Here is a 25,399-nt window from a genome sequence, read left to right on the forward strand (position 1 = left end):
TACTTATATTCTAGAAGGTATTTTTGTATGAATATATGAATGAAAAAGTATAACGTTCCTACATCCTGAACGATAGATAATCGATGTTGAATGGGCCATAGTAATGTCAATTTAGCAATACAATTTAAAAAGTTATAGCCCTGCAAAGAAGGTGAACATCTCCATAGGCTTAGAGTGGTGGCAGACTGGCTATATTGATGGATATAAGTCATGGCAGGGAATGTGTTAAATGCCTTGCGTGAGCCATTTAGCCAACGTAGCATTTATTTTTCAGCAAAGAAAGTGCAATAAACAAAACAGATACATTCACTGTGTTCTGCCTCATTTGTTGATGTTGTAGCTTGGACTGGGCTTCTTATAACAATAACTTGACAACACGTTGGTAGCCGCAGCTAACAGGGTCTGAAAGTAACGTTAGCTAGGTAGCTAACGTTAGCTCACAAGCGACGCTAGCCAGCCAGCACCAAACTGATGATATCAGACGTTGATATCAGGAGCTATCAGTAGCTAGATAACATTAGACAACGCCTCATGTATTAAACAAAAGTGAATAGATGACTGGGCCATTTTGTTTAATGCTTGTTATGTTGAAAGAGGAGCTCTGAGCTCAAGTTTGTTAGCTTACGTGCTAACGTGATTGGAATACGCCAGTATAACAGTATAGCATTGTGGTTAGCAGCGTGGTAACGTTAATGCTAGCAGAATTAATAGATGTAAACGTTATTTAACAAAAGGGAATGCAGACTTGTAGCTTGGACTGGGCTCCTTATAACAATAACTTGACAACACGTTGGTAGCCGCAGATAGCAGGGTCTGAAAGTAACGTTAGCTAGGTAGCTAACGTTAGCTCACGAGCGACGCTAGCCAGCCAGCACCAAACTGATGATATCAGACGTTGATATCAGGAGCTATCAGTAGCTAGATAACATTAGACAACGCCTCATGTATTAAACAAAAGTGAATAGATGACTGGGCCATTTTGTTTAATGCTTGTTATGTTGAAAGAGGAGCTCTGAGCTCAAGTTTGTTAGCTTACACGTGTGCTAACGCGATTGGAATATAACAGTATAGCATTGTGGCTAGCAGCTTGGTAACGTTAATGCTAGCAGAATGAATGGATGTAAACTTTATTTAACAGATTGCAGAATGGGTACAATACAATACGGCTCAATACAAACAATTGTTAAGGGAATGCAGACTGTTGTAGCTTGGACTGGGCTCCTTATAACAATAACTTGACAACACATGGTAGCCGCAGCTACTTGGGACACCTCTGCTGTAAACACTGGAAATAACCGTGCGGGTCTCTACTGTGCATGGGCGTTGAGCAACAGCGGCTCCGTATCCGGCTTGTGCAGATTACATGGCAGCATTGTCTGCGAGTTTTGGCGAGTATTCAAAATGGAAACACAATTTCAGCGTTGCCCATCCTGCCAAAACTGCGTTTCTTTTTAACTTGGACAGCAAACGTAATCATTCAGCAACAAAAACTTTGCTGGATTCAGCAGTGTAACCATGGCCTAAATCTATGGCCTTGCGATTCCACGGCTGCGCAGTGCCGACAAGAGCAGGCGTTCCATGTCCTCTACAGAAACACTGACACTTCCATTCATTTAATGCAGGGATGTACACAGCATTTCACTTTCAACCAGGTATTTGATTAATTTAATGTAGCAATTAGTAGTAGTAATTTAAGGGCAGCCGAAAAATCTTTTCTAAAAAGCAAGGAACAGAGTGTGAGAAGAGATGAATGAATTTAAAGCTTGTCAAACCAAATTAGATTTTTCAAACGACGTTTCAAGAGAGGACAAGCTCTCTTTTTATATAAATCATTTCAGATAATGGTTGAAGAAGTGAGTCTTTAGTCGACGGCGAAAGATTGGACGGGATTCGGCTGTCCTAACTGGGATGGGTAGTTCATTCCACCATTGTGGGGCAAGGACTGAGAATAGGCGGCTTCTCTTTGATGACCCTCCGGGAGCTTGGATAGGAGTAGGTCTGAGGCGGCCAGAAGATGCAGAGCGTAGGGGTCTTGAGGGTGTGTAGTTAGAGACCATTGACCGGAGGTAGGCGGGAGCGGTTCCCTTTGCCGCACGGTATGCTAGGTCGAGGGCCTTGAAGCGGATACGTGCAGCAATGGGGAGCCAGTGCAGGTCCCTAAGAAGTGGGGTGACATGGGCCGACTTCGGTAGGTTTGAGATCAGGCGGGCCGCTGCGTTTTGAATGAGTTGAAGAGGCTTGGTGGCAGTGGCCGGGAGGCCAGCTAGCAGTGCGTTGCAGTAGTCGAGGCGGGAGATGACTGTTGATTGGACGAGGAGTTGAGTGGCTTCCTTTGTCAGGAAGGGGCGTATCCTTCTGACGTTGCTCAGGAGGAATCTGCAGGTTCTGGTTGTCGCTGCGATGTGAGCAGAGAAGTTCAACTGGTCGTCGAGGACAACACCAAGGTTCTTGGCGGTCGGGGACACGGTCACAGCTGCATTCTCGACTGTGATGGAGAGGTCGGTCAGGGGGGAGGATTTGGCCGGCAGGTGGAGCAATTCTGGGGGGGGGGCGGGTGGCCGACAGAGTCCCTCTCCATGACACTTGGTAGGAGCGGTCGTTGAGGTATGATGTCAGCCATGTCAGCGCAGATCCAGCCACTCCCATTCCTGCGAGGGCCGCGAGGAGGATCTGATGGTTGACTGTGTCGAAGGCTGCAGATAGATCTAGGAGAATCAGGACAGAGGAGAGGCCTTTCGCTTTTGCTAAGTGAAGTGCCTCTGTGACCGCAATGAGGGCCGTTTCTGTGGAGTGGCCAGTCCGGAAGCCAGACTACTCAATAGTCAGGAGGGATAGGAACCAGTATGGAGGTGGCGTCTGTGTGTATATACACAAGGATACCAAATACATCAACCGTACTGACCTTAACCATGATGAAATTGAAACTGTTTGGATTGAAATCTTATTAGACAGGGCGAAACCAGTACTAGTAGGCACAATCTATAGACCACCAGAACAGAGTGGCTTTTATGACACACTTGATGGGTGTTTAACTGGGGTGGAAAAAATTCTTATTGGGGACTGGAACACGGATATGCTGCGTAAAGCAGCACCCGTCTTCAAGGCCTTCAGTAGGTTTTCTGATCTGCATGGTTTCAGCCAGCTAATCACCCAACCCACAAGGGTATGCGATTCGACACAAACCACCATTGACCTCATTTTGACCTCTGACAAGTCAATGATCTCCAATAAAGGGGTGATAGCATGCGGGTTAAGTGATCATTATATGATTTTCTGTACCCGCAAAAAGCTAAAACAGAAGGCCGGCTGTCACAAAACAGTCACATCTAGAGACCTCAAAACTTACTCTAGAGAGGCCTTTAACCTAGAACTGGGGAGCTTGGACTGGTCAGATGAACTCAGTGGTACACAGGTTGAAGAAACATGGCTTGGATTCAAAACCAAATTCACAGCAATACTCAACAACATGGCACCCATAAGAACCACCAGGGTTAAAAATCGCGCTGAGGCATGGATGCACACTGAAATACTGGCCGCTATGAAAACCAGAGACAAAAAATGCTCTGAACTTCATAAAAGTCAGACAAAGCTTTCCAATAGCTCAAACAGTGAACTCCAAGCCCACATGGTTGAACTAAAAATCCAAAGAAACAGACTAAGAAATGATGTAAACACCATGATCAGAACCGCAAAAAGAAATTTCATCAACGACAAAACTGAGGAAAACAAAAACAAACCCCGCGAACTTTGGAAATTACTCAATAATCAACTAGGCTGCAGTAAAAAACTTAAAACCAGATTCTCAAACATAAACATAAAGACGGACAACACGCTCATCACAGACAAGCTGGATGTAGCCAATTACTTAAACATCTTCTTCACAAACATAGCCACAACACTGGTAAACAAACGACCCTCCCACTCAGGGCATTATGGGGTAGAACACATAGTAGCATACTACAAAAACCTAGGGGTCCACAAAGACGACTTCAAACTTGAAATGGTAACAACCGATGAGGTACTCAAAAAATTGAGCGCCCTCCAACCTAACAAGGCCACTGGCCATGACAACATCCCCTCCAAATTCCTCAGAGACGCAGCAGCCGCCATCACCCCAGTCATCACACACATAATAAACCTCTCTATAAAACAGGGGCACGTCCCCAAGGACTTCAAAATTGCGAGAGTGACCCCTCTGCACAAAAAGGGCAGCAAATTAGACCCAGGCAACTACCGCCCTGTTTCTATTCTTACCTCCATCTCGAAAGTCATGGAGAAAATAGTCTACGAACAGGTCGAAAAGTACCTGGCGGAAAAAAATCTAATCTACGAATTCCAATCTGGCTTCAGAACGTCCCACTCCACTGACACATGCCTCCTCTATTTGAACGACCACATCAAACAAGAGGTGGACGCGGGCAAATACTGCGGCATGGTCATGCTGGACCTACAAAAGGCCTTCGACACTGTCAATCACTCCATTCTAATGGACAAGCTAAAGGCAATTGGTTTTGATAGCTTATCAGTGAGCTGGATGCAATCCTACCTGGAGGGGAGAGAACAGATGGTAGAGGTAAACGGTACTCTATCCCCCCCCCTCACAGTGAGCTGTGGTGTTCCACAAGGAAGCATACTAGGACCGCTACTCTTCCTAATTTATGCAAATGACATGTCGTCAGCCTGTGACTGCAACTTGTTCCTGTTTGCGGACGACTCAGCCCTGCTGGTCTCTGACAAGAACAAATTGCAGGTTGAAAAAAACCTCAGCTCTGAACTCGGCAGAATCTGCACCTTGCTCGCTGATAACAAACTATCATTACACATGGGCAAAACAGAGTCCATTCTCTTCGGTTCAAATAACAAACTCAGCAAGACCGACGGCTTCTCAGTTACAGTGGGTGACAATATTGTCACAAGGAAAGACGAAATTACCTACCTGGGTTCCATCCTAGAGGCAAATCTTTCCTGTGACAAAATGGCATCCAATCCCAATGTAATAAAAAAAGTCAACCAACGAACTAGATTCTTGTACCGGATCTCCTCTCTGGTAAACCTAGGATGGCTTAGAGTAGACAACAGAGTACAGCAACTTGCAATGGGCCTGGTCTTCAAGATACACTATACGACCGGGGTGCCCATGTACATGTCAAAATACTTCCCAAAGGTCAGTGAATACCACAACCACTACACCAGAGGAAGCTCCACAAATCATGTTCAACCCAGATTCGGCTCAAACAAGGGACTAAACACGTTTCGCAATTATGCCACAACAATGTGGAACGCCCTACCCAAAGCTGTAAAGGAATGTGAATCCCTGCCCACATTCAAAACCGCTCTTAAAGAGCACCTACGGGAGGCTGCAATTCGAAACTGGCCACCGTAAATGCCCAAAACCCCCACCACCTCCTAATAGACAGTCTCCTCCCCACCGCATGTATATATTCCCTCCCCGCCGTATGTATATTTCCCTCACACCCACCCACCCCCTCCTAATGTACAGTCCCCTCCCCATCATATGTATATACTCTGTCAGGATCTAGGGGTAACAGTACTGTATATTTGAATACCGCTTATGTCACAAATGTATCAGTACTAAATACCTATATGTCCCTATGCCATAAATGTCATGTATGTTGTGTATGTCATAAATGTCTATATGAAATGAAAATGGGGGACCCTGATGGAAACAAGACAAACGTCTTTCTCAGGTCTGCATCTCCTTAACAATTGTATGTATTGAGCCGTACTGTATTGTACCCATTCTGCAATCTGTTAAATAAAGTTTTTGTTACAAAGGGTCAGATTAAACCGAATATATATATTTACAGTCTGGAAGTAGCAGCGTTAGCTGCACTTCATGATGGTGAAGGGAATGGACATTGTAGGAGGTAATGATACCAGAAGATGGCGGTAGTGCCCTACATAGTTGGTGGCCGACCGAAGAAGGAGAAGAAGAACAGTGATTGATTGATTGATTGAAAAGGAGAAGGAGGAGAAGAAGAACAGATAGGCAGCAATACCCCGAATTACGAAACCTAGCCACATTTCTCGGAGACGCTCTCTGATTGGCACTGACTGACGCTCTCGAAGAGTGCCTAAGCTTAACCAGTGTAGAAACAGGCGTCGGCCAATCAGAGAGCGTCTCCGAGAAATGCGGCTAGGTTTCGTAATCACGCGACGCCGAAAGCGTCTATATTAATCCCAGCCGAAGAGTGCAAGAGCGCTTCCGCATTTTGCCCTGATTGGCCCCGGTAACGCCCTCCAAATGCGCATTTTCTTTTTCGCTGCTCAGACGCCGAAATGAAATGGAATACATGTATATTATCGCAACGCGGACCAGATTCACTCGCAACGCCATAACGTTATTTCCCTGTACATTGCAACGTTAACACAACGCAGCTGTCAACTGTACTTTACATATTATCCAAACGAGGACCACATAACGCCATAACACGCCATAACGTTATTTCCCTGTACATTGTAACGTTAACACAACGCAGGCGCAGCTGTTGAGCGGCGAAATGAAATGGAATACATGTATATTATCGCGACGCGGACCAGATTCACTCGCAACGCCATAACGTTATTTCCCTGTACATTGCAACGTTAACACAACGCAGCTGTCAACTGTACTTTACATATTATCCAAACGAGGACCACATAACGCCATAACACGCCATAACGTTATTTCCCTGTACATTGTAACGTTAACACAACGCAGGCGCAGCTGTCAACTGTACTTTACATATTATCCAAACGAGGACCACATAACGCCATAACGTTATTTCGCTGTACATTGTAACGTTACATATTATCCAAACAAGGACCACATAACGCCATAACGTTATTTCGCTGTACATTGTAACGTTAACACAACGCAGCTGTCAACTGTACTTTCATAACGTTATTTCGCTGTACATTAACACAACGCAGCTGTCAACTGTACTTCCATAACGCCATAATGTTATTTCGCTGTACATTAACACAACGCAGCTGTCAACTGTACTTTCATAACGCCATAACGTTATTTCGCTGTACATTAATACAATGCAGCTGTCAACTGTACTTTGTAACGTTATGTTATTTCAGGCATTCATAACGTTATTAACAGATTGCAGAATGGGTACAGTACAGTAGGCCTACAGCTCAAAACATACAATTACCAAAGTAAACAAACCCTGGTCACACAATACAGCAATTACAATTAAAACTCATAGTTACATGTTGTCTAGTGATCTAGTCAATGTAGTCCTTGTATCAAGAAGTCAATCAACCAGTCTCCTTAATTTCTTATTGTTTCTGGTGGTGGAGACTATACCCTGTGGTTTACATTTGGATCACTGATTGGGCCTTTGCTGCATAATTAAAATAATTGAAGACACACATTACTTTGAAGGTGACTTTTTATTAATTCAGTACACTCACCAGATGTCTGAACAGGGGAGACTGTTATAGCAAAATCAATTGTATAAATCTCAGATTAGCCTATTTTATAACCCCTCAACCTCAAACATTCCATTTGAACAACCTTTGAAATTCACATATTTGACATTCACATAGATGTACAGTATTTTCGCAATAAAACATACCCCATAATACGCCCATGAACAATAAAAACATGTACCGGATGGTCTCAGCCTTTCAGTTTAATGTTGCCATTACAACACCAAGCGAGGACCTCATGCGTATGCGCGGCGAGCACCTGGGCGAAGGAAAAGGAAATGCGCATTGCTTACCGGCGAATGGGGAAGAATGCGGAAGCGCTCTTGCACTCTTCGGCTGGGATTAATATAGACGCACGCCCAAGGTGTCTAGACTGCCGGAAATTCACAAGAAGAAGAAGAATAAGAAGAAGAATAAGAAGAAGAATAAGAATAAGAAGAAGAAGAAGAAGAAGAAGAAGAAGAAGAAGAAGAAGAAGAAGAAGAAGAAGAAGAAGAAGAAGAAGAAGAAGAAGAAGAAGAAGAAGAAGAAGAAGAAGAAGAAGAAGAAGAAGAAGAAGAAGAAGAAGAAGAAGAAGAAGAAGAAGAAGAAGAAGAAGAAGAAGAAGAAGAAGAAGAAGAAGAAGAAGAAGAAGAACCACATGCCATCCTTTACTTTGAAATCCTCACCGGAAGTGTTCCTCAGTGGATGGATGAATGAATGAAAACTTTATTTAACAGATTGCAGAATGGGTACAATACAGTACGGCTCAATACACACAATTGTTAAGGGGATGCAGACCTGAGAAAGACGTTTGTCTTGTTTCCATCAGGGTCCCCCATTTTCAATTCATATAGACATTTATGACATACACAACATACATGACATTTATGGCATAGGGACATATAGGTATTTAGTACTGATACATTTGTGACATAAACGGTATTCAAATATACAGTACTGTTACCCCTAGATCCTGACAGAGTATATACATATGATGGGGAGGGGACTGTACATTAGGAGGGGGTGGGTGGGTGGGAGAGAGATATACATACGGCGGGGAGGGAATATATACATGCGGTGGGGAGGAGACTGTCTATTAGGAGGTGGTGGGGGTTTTGGGCATTTACGGTGGCCAGTTTAGAATTGCAGCCTCCCGTAGGTGCTCTTTAAGAGCGGTTTTGAATGTGGGTAGGGATTCACATTCCTTTACAGCTTTGGGTAGGGCGTTCCACATTGATGTGGCATAATTGCGAAACGTATTTAGTCCCTTGTTTGAGCCGAATCTGGGTTTAACATGATTTGTTGAGCTTCCTCTGGTGTAGTGGTTGTGGTATTCACTGACCTTTGGGAAGTATTTTGACATGTACATGGGTACCTTAGTCGTATAGTGTATCTTGTAGACCAGGCCCATTGCAAGTTGCTGTACTCTGTCATCTACTCTAAGCCATCCATAGGTTGTCAAAGTGGGCAGGGGTGAGGTGGGTTCTGGGGGTAAGGTCAAGTAGTAGTCTGACCAGTTTGTTTTGTGATGTTTGTAATTTTGTTTTAAGCGCCTTTGAGGTGCTTTGGTACCATGAGGTGCACGCATAGTCGTAGTACCCTTGAATGAGTGCTCCTGCCAGAGTCTTCAGGGTATTCTTGTTTACCAGAGAGGAGATCCGGTACAAGAATCTAGTTCGTTGGTTGACTTTTTTTTTATTACATTGGATGCCAATGTTTCTGGTGGTGGAGACTATACCCTGTGGTTTACATTTGGATCACTGATTGGGAATTGTCTGTAGCTAACTGCGGAATATATACGAAACGTCCTATTGATTCGATGTTCAATAATACTGCACATACGAAACGTCCTATTGATTCGATGCGCATTCAATGTCATATTAAGTATTTCTGTAAGATCTACTTGTGAGAATGTATTCGAACGTCACTTCGGTTCATTACAACAGCTTCCCGTGGTTGTTTTAATGCATTACCGTAAACCTGGAACTAATCGCACACTCGAAAAACAGAAGCGGCTGGTTTGACCACGCAAAAGTGAAAGACGGCTGACCGCAGTCCGAAAGGGGCAAGCTTTTCTACAGCTTCAGTCAGAAATCCGAAATACGTACAGTCTGCAGCTCTGCATACAGACATTTTTGCTGTTGCTTTGAGCCAGGTAGGTAGGCTAACCCTCGAAGCCAGTGATATATTAAAACTGTTATTGTTACTGTAAATTACTGTCTGACGCTTATATTTAGAACTATTAAAAATAGTAGTATCATCAGAGACATCTGCCACCAACTCTGTTTTCCATCACGGTACCGGCTCTTTTAAGAAATGGGCGGAGCATGAATACTGAACTTGTTAGTGTTGTCTGCAGTGATATCATAACACTGCAATATGAAGTGCCCTATGGTCGACACCCGCTGTTATCATCAGGCACTAAAACAGGTCAGTTTCTCTATTTGTTGTGATGTTGTCTAATGCATATAATATGCCCAATGCTGCCTGTCTCTAATTGCTCAATGAGAATGGAGCTGCTACTGTTTTTCTTTATGCTAGGGTAACGTTAGACTCTGCATACAATGCTCTCATGTCGGTATCAACGCTCACTTCCTCTCAAATGAGATGATAGCAGTTGGCTCTAACATGATGCACACATCATCACCGTTTTTGAGTGAGATATCTTGGTGGGTGCCGTACTGCGTTTGTGGCCTACTGTAGTCCGGCGTTCCTTTCAGATATCGGCGTCGCAATTCACTTTAATGGGCCCAAAGGAATGTGATCAGTGAATTGCATAATGTGGCTGCTCCAGATGCAACCACATACCTGTTTATGAATACAGGTTTTGGTCACATCTGAATTCACGATGTATGCGTCTAAAATGTCACTCTTTTGTTAACATAGACATTTAAATAATGATACTAATTAAATAATTTCGTATCTGTTTCTATATAAAGCCATAATTGCAGATTGCCCAATTTATCTCACTTTTCTATTGGAGCGGCCATCTGAATCCGAATGGATGTTACAAACAATGATTGGCTTTACAGGGCTGCAACTAACGATTATTTTGGTAGTCGACTAATCTGTTGATAATTTTTTTCGATTAGTCGACTAATCTAACGAATATTTCTGTCACACAATCCATCTCTGCTTCTTGTGGGCGCGGCTCCTTTTGGCTCTTAGCAGACCGACAGTAAGTTTGGGGGAACTAATGGGATAACTGGGGTTGCAACAAAAGTGCAACTAGGGCTAAAAACACATGAAATAAAATAATAATAATAAATAATATATCCTTCTTAGCCTAACATCCCAGGGAACTAATGGGATAACTGGGGATGTTGTTTGCTCCTGACAAGAGTCTCAAAGTCTGGGGTGATGGTAGACAAAGCAACTCTGAGGTCATGCTCAATGTCCAATCTGTTCCTATGCTTTGTCTTCAGCTGGACCAGAGCTGAGAAGCCACTTTCACAAAGATAGGTAGTGAAAATTATTATTATTATTTTTTTTTATGACCCATCGACGCAAATTTTTGTATGATCGACGTCGTCGATTATGTCGACTAATCGTTGCAGCCCTCTAAAGCACTTAGAGTTTGTACTGAACTTGGGAAACTGTATGCTTTTAGCTTATGTGCTCTTGACACATGGGACAGCAGCATACAACAAACTCTAATACTCAATACTCGCACGCGGGAAGTGAGTCAGACTTGGGGGTGCGGCGGTCGGAGTCAGAGATAAATAATAATAATAACGTCATATTAAATGCTTGCGCGAAGCGCATCATTCGTGATTTTCCATTCATTTGAAAGATCAATATTATACACTACAACAGACAAACTTGAACACCAACATGTGGACAGTTCACACACGAAATGCAGCAGTGTGTGTGTGTGTGTCACTGACTGTCACAACAACAATCCCAGCAGGAGCGATAATAAACACACATTACCTATTCCGAAGACGGTAGAACACCGAAAGTGGTCTTGCGTTCAGGAGTGGTGGAAATAAACTCCTTCATGACAACATGAATGTCCAGTGAGTCCAGAATATCCTGATGTATATGCAGCAAGTCCAGGTTATTATTATTAAAGAAATCAGATATTAGTTTTTGAGACATTTCTTTTCTGAGACACAAGTAAACACGCTCTCCACTTCAGTCAGTCCTCCCTCTCTGCAATTCGTTCCCGCATACAACATCGCCGACAGATATATTCCTTTACTGCGAATTGTCCCAAAAACTATTCCAGGCCGCTATTTTTTTTACCAACGGATTTCCAGTTCCGCGTTGACGCTTCCAGGCCGCGTCTATTCGAATCCCAACTGGTTCATGCGTCGGCTACACGCTTGCGGCTTCTTTAATAACACTGCATTATCGAGACAGCGCCCCTATGAGGATATGGCAATGAATTCCAAGCAGGGAACAAAATAAGAACATGCCATTCGCCAATGGCCTGTAGATTTAACGTCTGGCGACTAAAAATAATAGGTCTGCCCGCCATCTGGCGTTTAGTTCATATCGATACTCTTATTTTGAAAATCCTGTGCGGGTCTCATTTCCGCCCCAAGCGCAGCTCCAGTCATAATATCTGGGCTCCGGCAGCTAGCAACGTTCAGGTTCATATGATACTCTTATTTTGAAAAATCCTGTAGCAACTCCGCGAGTCATATGATATCCGCCCACTCCGTGTTTCTTGAAAACAGAGCAGCGTTAAACACAGCAGCGTTAACACAGCAGTGCGCCTACAGACTCAAAATAAGTCTGTGGTGTTTTTTTTCTTCTCACAACGAGTCAAATGCATCTACATGCTTTGCACCGTCGCCATTCCTTTATGCCCACATCACCCGAAATTAACGTTTATGTACCAATCACTACAACGTTAACGTAAGCTAACAAGCTAATCCTGATCAGACGAGGCAGAGCCATAGTGAACAGCAGACAGTGGACTGAGGAAAGGGAAATGGGGGGGGGGGGGGGCACTCTCCCCTTCCCTGTGTGTGTGTGTGTGTGTGTGTGCGTGCGTTTGGAAAGACGACGAAGTCACTAGTCAGGACTCAGGACAGGAGTATATTATAGTAAACTGAGGATTACTGAGTGAGGATGGACAGATAATGTTGATATTCAAATATAAAAAAGTTTCGAGAGGAGTGGAAGTTTGAAGACAGACTACAATATGATGCGGGGGTGGTGAGTTGAAACACAGTGTGTGTGTCCCGACCCCACTTCTATGTTTCAATAAATTATTTGCATTTAAAACTATTAACGCTGACTCATTCCTTCAGTCCACTCAAAATTATGCTAATATTCCTTATGTTGTTTATGATATTAATTGAAAATAGCATATGAGAGTATTATATAGTAATAATAACACATGGCGATATACTAAAAAGCTATTTATCATTTTTGGCTGGTAAAAAATCTGCCCTGGCTGGTAAGTCAAAAAGTTAAGTTTGTTCCCTGATTCCAAGAGTAGGGTAAATCTGCAGTGCCGCTCGCTCAGTGACATTGAGTAGCCTCGGTATTACAATGGAATAAACATAGATATATATATAGAACACTAGATAGCTTGCCCGCGCTGCCGGCCAATGGAGAGCGACGTCACTGAACCGCCGCCATCTTGCCAGGGGCAGCCTTGAGTGAGAGTGAGTGAGCTGCACAGACAAAAATACTCATAACTCGCTGAAATATTGACGGATTTACAAACGGTTTGGTTTATTACAAGCATTATTAACGTGGCTATGATTCAAGCGGTTTGTAAAAATTTTACAAGTATGCAGTATCATAACTACATCTTTGATGTTTATAGCAAACCAACCCGTTTGTAAATCCGTCAATATTTCAGCGAGTTATGAGTATTTTTGTCTGTGCAGCTCACTCACTCTCACTCAAGGCTGCCCCTGGCAAGATGGCGGCGGTTCAGTGACGCTGGTGACTCCGCCTTAAGCTATCTAGTGTTCTATATAGATATCTATGGGAATAAAGGCCAAAACAACCTTCAAGTTCAAGTTTCAAGTTTCTTTAATAGTTGTCATACAGAAGTACAGAATACTTTTGTACAAAATGCTTCTTACTGTTGCGCTCCAGAGACTGTGCAAGACAAGATAAGTATGAAATAAAAACATAGTAAAATTAGAAGTAAAAAAAAAAAGGTCACAGTGTTCAGTTTAGACATATGTACAATGTTCGATGCAGAATAGACGTAGTTACCATACAATATACAATACTGTGCAGTGTACTAATATACAATACTATATAGTGCAAGGCATAAATGGAGAAATGGGGCGAGGTGCAATTTAGGTACAATTCACAGTAGGTGTACGAGTACCTTGCAGTTGCAGTTACACTCCCCGCCTGCAGCCCCCGCCGCACCCCCCCTTGCCGCGTCCTTGTACTTTGGTATCCCTTGGTCAGTTTAAATCCTAAAACTATTCCACAATAATGTAATTGTTGTAATTGATTGCACACATTTGTATTATGATTGCACTTCTTGTCTATTGTTTATTGCATTTTCTATTGTATTGATCATGTATGGATTATTATGTTTATAATATGCTCAATATCATTGGAAATGAGGGTGTGCCCTCAATTAATTTTCAAGTTGAAATAAAGATTGAATGAATGAAAAAAGCCCAACTGTGTTGACAAGTCACTAGTTTACCAAAGACAGCTGACAGATGGTAGGCTACACATTAGGCAGGGCTTGTTTATGGGGCAGGGCAAACATAGACCAATGAAAGCAGATCTCCCGCACTGTTCTCTTTTTTACATGGAATATAAAACAAAACATGACAGCACATAATACAATAATAATAATAATAATAATAATAATAATAATAATAATAATAATAATAATAATAATAATAATAATAATAATAATAATAATAATAATAATAATAATAATAATAATAACAGAACATCACCAGACAATAATAATAATAATGACAATAGAATGACAGTAGAAATAACAAACAAAAGAAATAATAAATACAGAACCTAAAAATAAAACAATTATATTATCACAGATAACAACATAACAAGACAAAAGACATTTCCTCTCCCACCCCAGGACCCCCCAGGACCAACCCTGCTCCGCCGCTAGATAGTGGCCTTAACTTTCTCGGCCGCTGCGACTCACAGCTCAATGCTGGCCTGTCCCACCCCAATTACACGTGCAGTAGAGATTTCCATATAAATTACATCCAGTAGTGTCAGAGACCAATTAATCATTGTGAGTTTCTCAGGTTATTTCCACCTCGTGGCTATCAGCTTCTTGGCTGCAGTGACACCCGCCAGAATGATTATTTTTTGTTGTAGCTATGCCGGCTCGGTAGTAATGATGTATCATTTAGGAGTAGTGTTGGTGCCGTAAGTGGAATTGTTAGGTTACATATGTTTGAACGTTTAGTTGTTATGGATTTCCAAAAACAAGCTACTGGTGGGCAATCCCAAAACCTGTGCATATAAGTGCCAGTGGTCCCCAGAGCGCACAAAGTGCACTGAGAGTCGACCACCAGTCCCATAGCATACAGCTTCTATGAGATTTGTCCTATGAATATAATTCAAATGCATTTGCTGGTGATTAGGGGTGTCAGGTGTGGGAGGCTAATGTAACATTAGTCCAAATATCATCCCAGTCAAACTCAGAGTCTAATTCTGGAATGTCCCCTCGCCAGACTGTATCCAATGTGAACTCAGTGGTAAAGGCATGTTTTTTCCAACTACGCACCATTGCCAAACTCGAAGCCCTTCTCTCCCCTGCAAACCTTCAGAGAGTCATCCACGCCTTCATTTCATCTAGATTAGACTACTGCAACTCCCTCTATAATAGGCATTAACCAGTCTTCCCTGTCCCGCTTACAACTGGTACAAAACGCTGCTGCCAGACTGTTGACCGGAACCCGCAAGAGAGACCACATCACCCCTGTCCTTGCCTCCCTTCATTGGCTCCCAGTACGCTACAGGATAGATTTTAAGGTTCTCCTATTTGTTTTTAAAGCCCTTAATGGTCACCCCCCCCCCTCCTACATCTCAGACCTCCTATCCCCCTATTCCAACACCAGGTCCCTCAGGTCAGCCGATCAGAGGCTCCTGACAGTCCGGAGGTCTAACCTCAAGCTCAGGGGGGGCCGTGCCTTTGCTATCGCAGCCCCTGAACTGTGGAACAGCATCCCCACCTCCATTAGGCTCGCCCCCTCGATAGATTCCTTCAAATCGAGGCTCAAAACCCACTTCTACCTACTAGCCTTTCCCGTTCACTGACTCATGCCCTGTTTTCCTATGTGTTTGCCTGTGTGCCCTCCCATAAAACAGAGTGTGATTCTTGTCTTTATGTATCTATGTGTACCTACCCTCTGTACAGCACTTTGGTTGACACGTGTCATGTGAAATGTGCTATATAAATAAATCTGATTGATTGATTGATATGTTTTAACTTTTATATGTAGATTAGATTTGATTAAGAGTGTATACAAATCTGAGACAAATCCTCTTGAGGTTGTTCTGTCCCTGATAAGCTTAATAAAAGGGTGGGTGTAGTGCTTGAGCCCACGGTACCCCATGCGCCCTGATCGCCGACCTTAGTTGCAAGTAGATGAAGAATGATACGCCGGGGAGGTCATAAAAATCTCTTAGGTCCTGAAACGCTCGAAGGCCGTTTTTATCATAAATATCCCCCAGAGTATGAACTCCCCTCCTTTCCCATTGAGGAATATTAAGTAATAGGCCGCAACATGTATTATATATTATCCCTTGGCATTTCGTCCCTATACACGCTATAATTAAAATTCAAATGCATATGATCAGTATATTATGTTCCATCATGCATGTATGAAAGGGGGGGGGGGGGTCGTTTCGGATTAATTGATTGTCAATAACGGCATTCGTTAGTACAACAGCATACACTGATCAGGGCGATGGCTATGAAAACAATGCACAAGCAAGCTGAAATTGACGTTAAATTGCTCTTACCTGTGGCCGATGAGACTCCAAAAAGAATATTCCAATTATTTGATTGCCATCTGCTAGATCGTATGTCCATTTGGCCCACACCATAATCCCCAACAGCATAATGAATCTGGCGTCCCGAAAGCGATTCAATGCGATCGGGTGAAGATATTGATCCACGTTACAAGAAAACTCCGCCCGGATGACTTTCAATGACTCACAGAGTCATACACAGTCACACAGTGTGCGACACAAGTGCGACATCGGCCACATACCAACAGGCGGCGGTATTGGACCATTGCGATATCAGACACATTGCCACACAGTACCACAGCCTACCTGGATGATTTATGAATGGAAATAGCTAATAAAAGAAATAACAATCCAATAACGTATATATACGTGGTTGGCGTTATTCGATTGCCGGACAAATGCGTATATATGCGTGAACGGTGCTGAATGAGTTAAACAAGTCAAGAAAAAACATCACAATAAATCAAGAACAAAACAAAAAACACCATGAAATCCAAAATAAAATGTAAAATTAATAAATGCAACACTCCCAGACATACCTGTCACATAGTAATGTCTAATGACAATATAAAATATAAGCTGAAGCGGGCTGTATGTGAAAACCAGCCCCTTCAGTAGTGCACTACGCACGGTCCCGAGCAGATAAGAAGTAAACACAAGGCGTTGTTCCAAATAGTAAATTATATTTATTTTACAGGGTAGGGATTTAAACCTCCACTGTTCCCAAAGGAGAAATGATATTTATTATCGTGGGGCTTGAAACCCACTGTTCAAACCAAGGGCAAAGGGTAATGGAGAACAAACAGGAAATATACAAATAAGACAAACAAACATTTAAGCAAAGGTAAACACTGGGAACCACCCAGCACTAAAACACTACAGTATATATATATATATCCCTTGATGGAGGGAGATGGCGCAGAGGCCAATAATATATACTATAATAATCCCACCTGTTAGGGAAGCACACAACAGTGGAAGACAAGACCAACACAATAATATTGCCCACACACAGTGGTTAATGGTTTTGACAATTAGGCTACAAAAGTATCCACTCAATAGTGGCAAACTAGCGGCCACCTCCACACTCCACTCTGGTCGGTGGCAGTGATTCAATGAAGCGCCCCGATGTGTGTCACTTCCCACTCCTTTAACCACCCATCTCCACTGCCTGCTTGAAGATGCACCAATCAGGTGCAACCAATCCAATCAGGGAGATGAGTGGCATCTGCGGAAACAGAAACAGGCGATTAGGAGATGACACAACACCACACAAGAGAACAACACAAATAATATATTACCCTGATGCTACATGGTGTTAAAATATATGGCAATAATGATAATGCACAACCCACGTACGTAACACCTCCACCCATAGAAGCGAACCCACCGGGTGAGCAAAACATTATTGCCTATACAACCAACATCAGAGTAGTACCCCCAGACCTACCCTCTGGACAAGGCATCGGCCACAACATTGTCCACCCCCTTTTTGTGACGGATGACAATGTTGTAGCCCTGCACCAGCAAGGCCCAACGCATCAACCTCTGCTTGTGATTGTACATGTGAGCCAAGAACACCAGGGGATTGTGGTCCGTGTAGACCAACACCGGAATAGCGCTGGAACCCACATACACCTCAAAGTGCTGGAGAGCGAGGAGCATCGCCAGCGTCTCTTTCTCGATGGTCGAGTAGTTCAACTGATGTAGCTTGAACTTCACCGAGAAGTAGCAAACCGGATGATGCACCTCGCCCTCTCCCGCCTGCAACAGCACAGCTCCAGCCCCAGCAGCACTCGCGTCGACCTCCAGCTGAAAGGGCAACGCAAAGTCAGGGGCTGCCAGAACAGGAGCACTGCATAGGAGAGATTTAGCAGCCTCGAAGGCGCACTGACACTCCTCGGACCACACAAAAGGTACAATAGGACTACACAAAGAAGTGAGGGGAGCCACCACCACAGAAAAATTCCTACAAAAACACCGGTAATACCCTGCCATCCCCAGGAAACGCCGTAGCTCGCGCCTCGTGGAAGGAGCCGGATACGCCAGGATCGCTGTCACCTTAGCGTCCACCGGGCGGACCTGTCCGTGACCCACCTGCTTCCCCAAGTACGTCACCGTGGCTTTCCCAAACTCACACTTGGCGAGGTTCAGAGTCAACGAAGCCTCTGCCAAGCGTGCAAAAACCACCCGTAAGTTAGCGATGTGCTCCCCCCAAGTATCGGAGTACACCACCACATCGTCCAAATAGACGTTACACCTAGACACACCCCCCCAACACCATGTGCATCAAACGTTGGAACGTGGCCGGTGCGTTCCTCATCCCGGACGAGCCCCCATGTCACATAGTAATGTCTAATGACAATATAAAATATAAGCTGAAGCGGGCTGTATGTGAAAACCAGCCCCTTCAGTAGTGCACTACGCACGTTCCCGAGCAGATAAGAAGTAAACACAAGGCGTTGTTCCAAATAGTAAATTATATTTATTATACAGGGTAGGGATTTAAACCTCCACTGTTCCCAAAGGAGAAATGATATTTATTATCGTGGGGCTTGAAACCCACTGTTCAAACCAAGGGCAAAGGGTAATGGAGAACAAACAGGAAATATACAAATAAGACAAACAAACATTTAAGCAAAGGTAAACACTGGGAACCACCCAGCACTAAAACACTACAGTATATATATATATATCCCTTGATGGAGGGAGATGGCGCAGAGGCCAATAATATATACTATAATAATCCCACCTGTTAGGGAAGCACACAACAGTGGAAGACAAGACCAACACAATAATATTGCCCACACACAGTGGTTAATGGTTTTGACAATTAGGCTACAAAAGTATCCACTCAATAGTGGCAAACTAGCGGCCACCTCCACACTCCACTCTGGTCGGTGGCAGTGATTCAATGAGGCGCCCCGATGTGTGTCACTTCCCACTCCTTTAACCACCCATCTCCACTGCCTGCTTGAAGATGCACCAATCAGGTGCAACCAATCCAATCAGGGAGATGAGTGGCATCTGCGGAAACAGAAACAGGCGATTAGGAGATGACACAACACCACACAAGAGAACAACACAAATAATATATTACCCTGATGCTACATGGTGTTAAAATATATGGCAATAATGATAATGCACAACCAGGGGAGGAAATTAGGCCACTTTACTCGCCAAATGCGAGTATTTTTTACGTTTGGCGAGTGATTCATGAAGACCACTCGCCAGTCTGGCGAGTATACAAAAAAATAAAACATTCTGCAATCACTGCACTGGCAAACGGTGCGCGTCTTCTGAGTGTTCGCTTTAGTTGACAGTGCCACGAGAGCACTGCACAAGACCACCCGCGGACATATAATGTTTAATAAACGTTTGCGCAGTACTGGCCAACCCGCGGACATATAATAATAAAAGTCCCGCGGTACTACTAGGCTAGCCATCAGGAGCACTCGCAAACAGATAACGTTAAACACAGCAGAATATGGAAAACAGACAGACTGACCAACGGGGAACTGCATCCAACCCTAGTACAACCATCGAGTATAAGTTACTAAGGACTAGGGATGCCCCGATCACGTTTTTTGCCACCGATACCGATCACCGATCGTCGTGAGCCATATCGGCCGATACCGATCCGATACCGATCGTTTTTGATTAAAAAAAATTAAAAATTATTTTATATAAATTTTGTATTTAAATTTTTTTTATAAAATATATATATTATATAATTAGACTTGTACTTGTATTATCTGCGAGACATCGCCACCACGCAACAAGCCCCACTGTCTGTGTGTACTCTAGTAGCCTCCAGCTATGGCCAGGATTCTCCGGAGCTGCAGCTGGACCTATACTCAAGTAGCCTCGAGATACGGCCAGGATTCTCCTGCGCTGCAGCTGGACCCTAATGGTATAACGTTACTGTGGTCATATCACATTCAATCAGTGTTATAAGACATTGATATCAGGAGCTATCTGTAGCTACTGCTAGCCGGATATATAACGTTAATACAACGCCTCAGTGAATTATTTAGTTCAATGGGACATTTCGTTTTGAACAGTGAACTAACTTGCGCTAATGTGAGCTAACAGCTAACAGCTAACAGGTATCATACACGTCTCTACTAGACTTGATGGAGCGTTTGTTGATGTCAGGAGCTATCGGTAGCTGGCCGGCTAGATACCGTTCGGTTAGACAATGCCTCATCATGTATTAAACTAAAAGTGAATAGTTGACTGGGTCATTTTGTAACAGTAGCTAAGCTAACGTTAGCTCAGGGAGACGCCGTCCTCCCGTGTCCCGTCCCACTAGACTAGAGTAGACCCGTGTTTACATGCGTGCAGGAGGGGCTGGAGGGATGAGCAGACGCCGCACCACCCGGTGTCTGAGACAGAACTCAGCGACAGCGAGATCGGTTTTGACGATCAGCTAAAATAAAGCATTATCACCGATCACCGATCGCATATTTATACTGATTATCGGCCGATAACGATCGGTGGCCGATCGATCGGGGCATCCCTACTAAGGACACATTTAAATCACAGGTGTAATGTTGTCTACTGGAACTGTATACAGTGGTTAGCTTCTAGTTAGCGTTTTAGATAGCTGCTTGCTAGCTAACGTTAGCCCCATGTGCTCAAAGCAGCCAGCTAGGTGTATATCTGTTATGACTATAATGTTTCCAAAAAAGCACCGGACTACGACGTAAGGTTAGACATTTTATTTCATGCTCAAAAGCCCCTGGCTTGCACATCGCAGTCACGAAAGGGGCTAGCTAAGCTCAACCAGTGCACTGTGCAAAACGTCAACAGCACACCAACCCAACTGACGTTACCACAACACTTGACGGTACTTCACAGCACTGTCGTAAGACCACCGTGCTGTCTTAAAGGCACAGTGTGCCTACCCAGATGCATACACAACATTGACGCGGCTTGACATACAAAGAAGTAATTATCACAATTAGCGATTTTTTTGTCTGGTAAAAAATCTGTTTGGCTTGTAAAAAAAATCAGATACTCGCCAGTTGGCTGGTAAGCCAAAAAGTTAGTTTCCTCCCCTGTGCACAACCCACCCACGTACGTAACATACCTCACGTGAAGGTAAGGAAAAACTCACTAAAAACCGAATAGAAAAAAAGCACCACAGGCAATGTGGAGGGGAGAAACCTTAGAAGGGCTGTTCAGGGCACCCTTGTGGGCGGCGCACCGCATAGTGCCTCGCACACCTACGCGGCCGTCCCGGGTGCGTCTATGCTTTTACCAACCGGTTCGTGTTTCCGGGTTCCCGTTTTGCGCTCTGATTGGCCACTGACCTACGCTAGTACGCCCCCCTCGCTAATAGTAGCTATGAGCGTAGAGAGAGAAATAATGCGTGGACACTTTGAAATGGGTACGCCCTACTGCCTCCAGGAACAGCTGTTTCCGCGTGACTTTATGTGCGCTAAAGTTCAAGTTTAAAGTGCTTAGAAATGCCGGTAAATGCCGGTCTGACAGGATTTTATAATATTGTATTTTATAATATTGTAGCTTGACAATTTTAAGAAACTACGCTCTCAGCTGAGAGTCAAGAAACGACGCTCTCAGCAGTCACTACGCTATCAGCTGAGAGTCAAGAAACGACGCTCTCAGCAGTCATCTTATGCAGCATCACTTTTCACATCAAAACAAAAGTAGAACTGTAATGTGGAGTGGACTTAAACATATTTACAATTAGCAGCTCTCAGCTGAGAGTCAAGAAACGACGCTCTCAGCAGTCACTACGCTCTCAGCTGAGAGTCAAGAAACAACGCTCTCAGCAGTCATCTTATGCAGCATCACTTTTCACATAGTAAACATTACAGTTCTACTTTATAAAATGCTAATTGTAAATATGTTTAAGTCCACTCCACATTACAGTTCTACTTTTGTTTTGATGTGAAAAGTGATGCTGCATAAGATGACTGCTGAGAGCGTCGTTTCTTGACTCTCAGCTGAGAGCGTAGTGACTGCTGAGAGCGTCGTTTCTTAACTCTCAGCTGAGAGCGTAATTTCTTAAAATTGTCAAGCTACAATATTATAAAATACAATATTATAAAATCCTGTCAGGAAGCGTGCATCAAAGCATGAATGAACCGGCGAAACAGTTGGTAAGTATGTACTATATACGTGTAATAAAACACAAATATGTACATGCAATAGCAACTGGGGTACATAAGAACATTTTGAAAGATTAAAAATAGAATAGAGCTGATAACAGATCCATTTGAGGTATGGGGGCGGCGTAGAGAGGATCGTATCCTCTTGGCCATCACCACGGGACGTCCACCACTTTGGTCATCACCACGAGACATCCACTCACAGGGAGACAGGGACAGGCGTTAGACAGTTTGCGTGTTTGTGATGGGCGGACATAGCAATAGATACATGTAGTAAGCATATAATTATGTGAATAGAATCGGTATATAAGGGAATTGTGAAGTTAAGTAATGAATAGAACTAAGAACTGGAAGTGTATACATACAGGATGGGATACAAGACGATGGCTCAGGGCCATATGCCCAGAGGGGCAGGAGAAACCACTCAGATTAGGTCAAGGCAGAGCAGGTATGGTTCGACGCTGCAGGTCAGACAGAAGACGTATGAAGCTGTTCCATGATCTCAGTGGTGCACATAACCAATGTGGGGGTAGAACAGTCACTGCAATCTTGGCCATCACCCCAAGACATCCACCACATTGGCCAACACTATGGGAGATGGGGACAGGGGTTAGAGAGTTCCCATATTTGTAGTGGGCGGAAATTGGAGCAATAAATACATGTAATAAGCATATATATGCATACATGGTGACATTAGAATCAAAGTATATAAGAGAATTGTGAAATTAAGTAATAGATAGAACTAAGAACTACTGCAAGCATATTTATACAGGATGAGATAAAAGACGATGGCTCAGGGCCATATGCTCCTGTACATTTTTGTAATGCATTGGTATATCAACAACAACAGGTTAGGGGTGGACGGTATACCGTATGAATTTGCGCTATGGTATGGATTTTGACTATACCTTGTGACCGGTATGAGCAGCTAAGTCACAGCACAGCAGTAGCAATGACGTTAACGTTACTTGACGACTCACTCTGCGTTTACAGTGGTTGTTGCATAGTGTTTAATTGTACTGAGTTTTTCTCCACTTGCTCACGGACCTTGCCATATCGTTTTGGCATTTCAATTTGGCTAAGGAGGCTGAGAGGAGACTTGCTTTAGCGTAGCCCCTTTCGTGACTGTGATGCTTGCATCACAGTCACGAAAGGGGCTAGCTTTAGCGCAGCAACGGGCTAACGTTAGCCACTAAGCTAACGTTCTAACGTGACTCTACGGCACAAGTTCCATTAGTGAGGAAAGGGGGGGGGTATATTGACGAGGCTTGAAAACAGAGGTGATAACTTCACATTTATTTGGCTATTCATTTCTTTATATCGCTTTATCCATCAGGCTGCTCCCGTCTCCAACTCTGTGTGTTGACAATGACATCCTGTTGTGACATCATCACCTACCTACGGCATCTTAGGAAGCTCAAACCGCAAACTCAAACCTATTACATCACGCTGTCTCTTTCTCTCGTGCGCGCTCTCTCTCTCTCTCTCTACGTTGTCAAACATGTACACTAAAGTTAAGTTATGTTGGAGTTGTATTGTGTTTGAGTTGTTTGAGGGAAAGAAACCTCCTGTCCTGCTGTAGTTTTTATTTTCACTTTGTGCCGCTTGATTTGATTGTATTTCATGAAAAAAGTGTTTTTCAGAGATGGAAGTAACTTGAGAAAAGGTTTTGCATTTTTCTATAATAATAATAATAATAACTTCATTTTATATAGCGCCTTTCAAGGGACCCAAGGTCGCTTTACATAGGGGGGGGGGGGTAACAGACAGTGGACAGACACAACATATACATATATATAAAGTGAGAGTATTGCAGTTTTGCACAATAAATGTTCTTAAAATACCTCTGTACTATGTGAAATATATTTCATAGTAATACAACATACAAGAGTACAGCAATAGCTGCCATACCAGTGTTTTACCCCTTCAGAAGCATTTATATAGACATTTTAAGATAAATAAATATACCATGATATATACCATTATCGTCTATGCTTCAAATTATACCGTGATATACATTTTAGACCATACTGTCCAGCCCTACAACAGGTTCACTATGGCATTTCCATGTTATAAACAGGGGCCAGAGAGCTGCTTAGCGGAGGCTCTCTTACGTTCAAAAGGTGTAACTTTATACTGAATATCTATTTCAATGGACAATGGTGGAAATTAATTAATTAAAATAAAATGCTTATATTTGAGAAGTCAGGTACTTGGCCTGCTGTCAGCCAATGTGTGACGTTTCATCCAAATTTGCCCTGTAGTTTGTGAGATTAGCTGGGGACAGATAGACACACGAACACACGCGATCAAACTCATGATCACACATGAAACGCAATCACCATGCTTCCGCCTGGTGGAGATAACTATGCTTACCCAATGCCCATTGTCTGGGAAAACCAGTCCAAATTGTATAACTTATCTCTCTCTCTCTCTCTCTCTCTCTCTCTCTCTCTCTCTCTCTCTCTCTCTCTCTCTCTCTCTCTCTCTCTCTCTCTCTCTCTCTCTTGTAGGTGCGGTAACTGGGGCATGGTAGATATGGGGAGCAAGAGGAGGAGGAAGGATGCCAGCTGAGCCCCTCATCGCTCTACCACTACCCCTGCTGCCAATGTCAGATTAGGACTGAGAAAATGGCTCAGTCTGTGAGGAGGCCTGCGAATCTAGGCGCAGTGGAAGACAAGCTACACAGGGGCAAGAACAGGACCAGCTACTTTGGCAATGTCAAATCCAGGTCAGGACCGCGATTAGATGGATTAGCGGCTAGAACAATGGGGAAAGTGTTACTTAGACTTGTGACAAGTTTGGCTGGTCTTTTGTTTTCATCGCTCACCTGTACTGTTATGTAAGAGTGAAATGGGCTTGTAGTACAAATCATA

The 25,399-nt window shown here is 43.5% G+C and overlaps 1 protein-coding gene across 4 annotated transcripts in view; it reads left to right on the forward strand.

Moving 5' to 3' along the window:
* Positions 1 to 9,754: 9,754 nt before the first annotated feature.
* Positions 9,755 to 25,399, forward strand: part of LOC311225031 (oxidation resistance protein 1) — a 62,262-nt gene continuing 46,617 nt past the window's right edge. For all 4 annotated transcript variants that reach the window (XM_084310230.1, XM_084310231.1, XM_084310232.1 and 1 more), the window contains exons 1-2: positions 9,755 to 9,855; positions 25,037 to 25,254. In XM_084310230.1, coding sequence (XP_084166356.1) covers positions 25,154 to 25,254 — 101 coding nt within the window. In that variant the 5' untranslated portion in view covers positions 9,755 to 9,855; positions 25,037 to 25,153. The remainder of the gene's footprint in view (positions 9,856 to 25,036; positions 25,255 to 25,399) is intronic.

This window comes from Notolepis coatsorum (assembly GCF_963971535.1).
Source record: "Notolepis coatsorum genome assembly, chromosome: 3".
In the NCBI taxonomy this organism is placed as follows: domain Eukaryota; kingdom Metazoa; phylum Chordata; class Actinopteri; order Aulopiformes; family Paralepididae; genus Notolepis; species Notolepis coatsorum.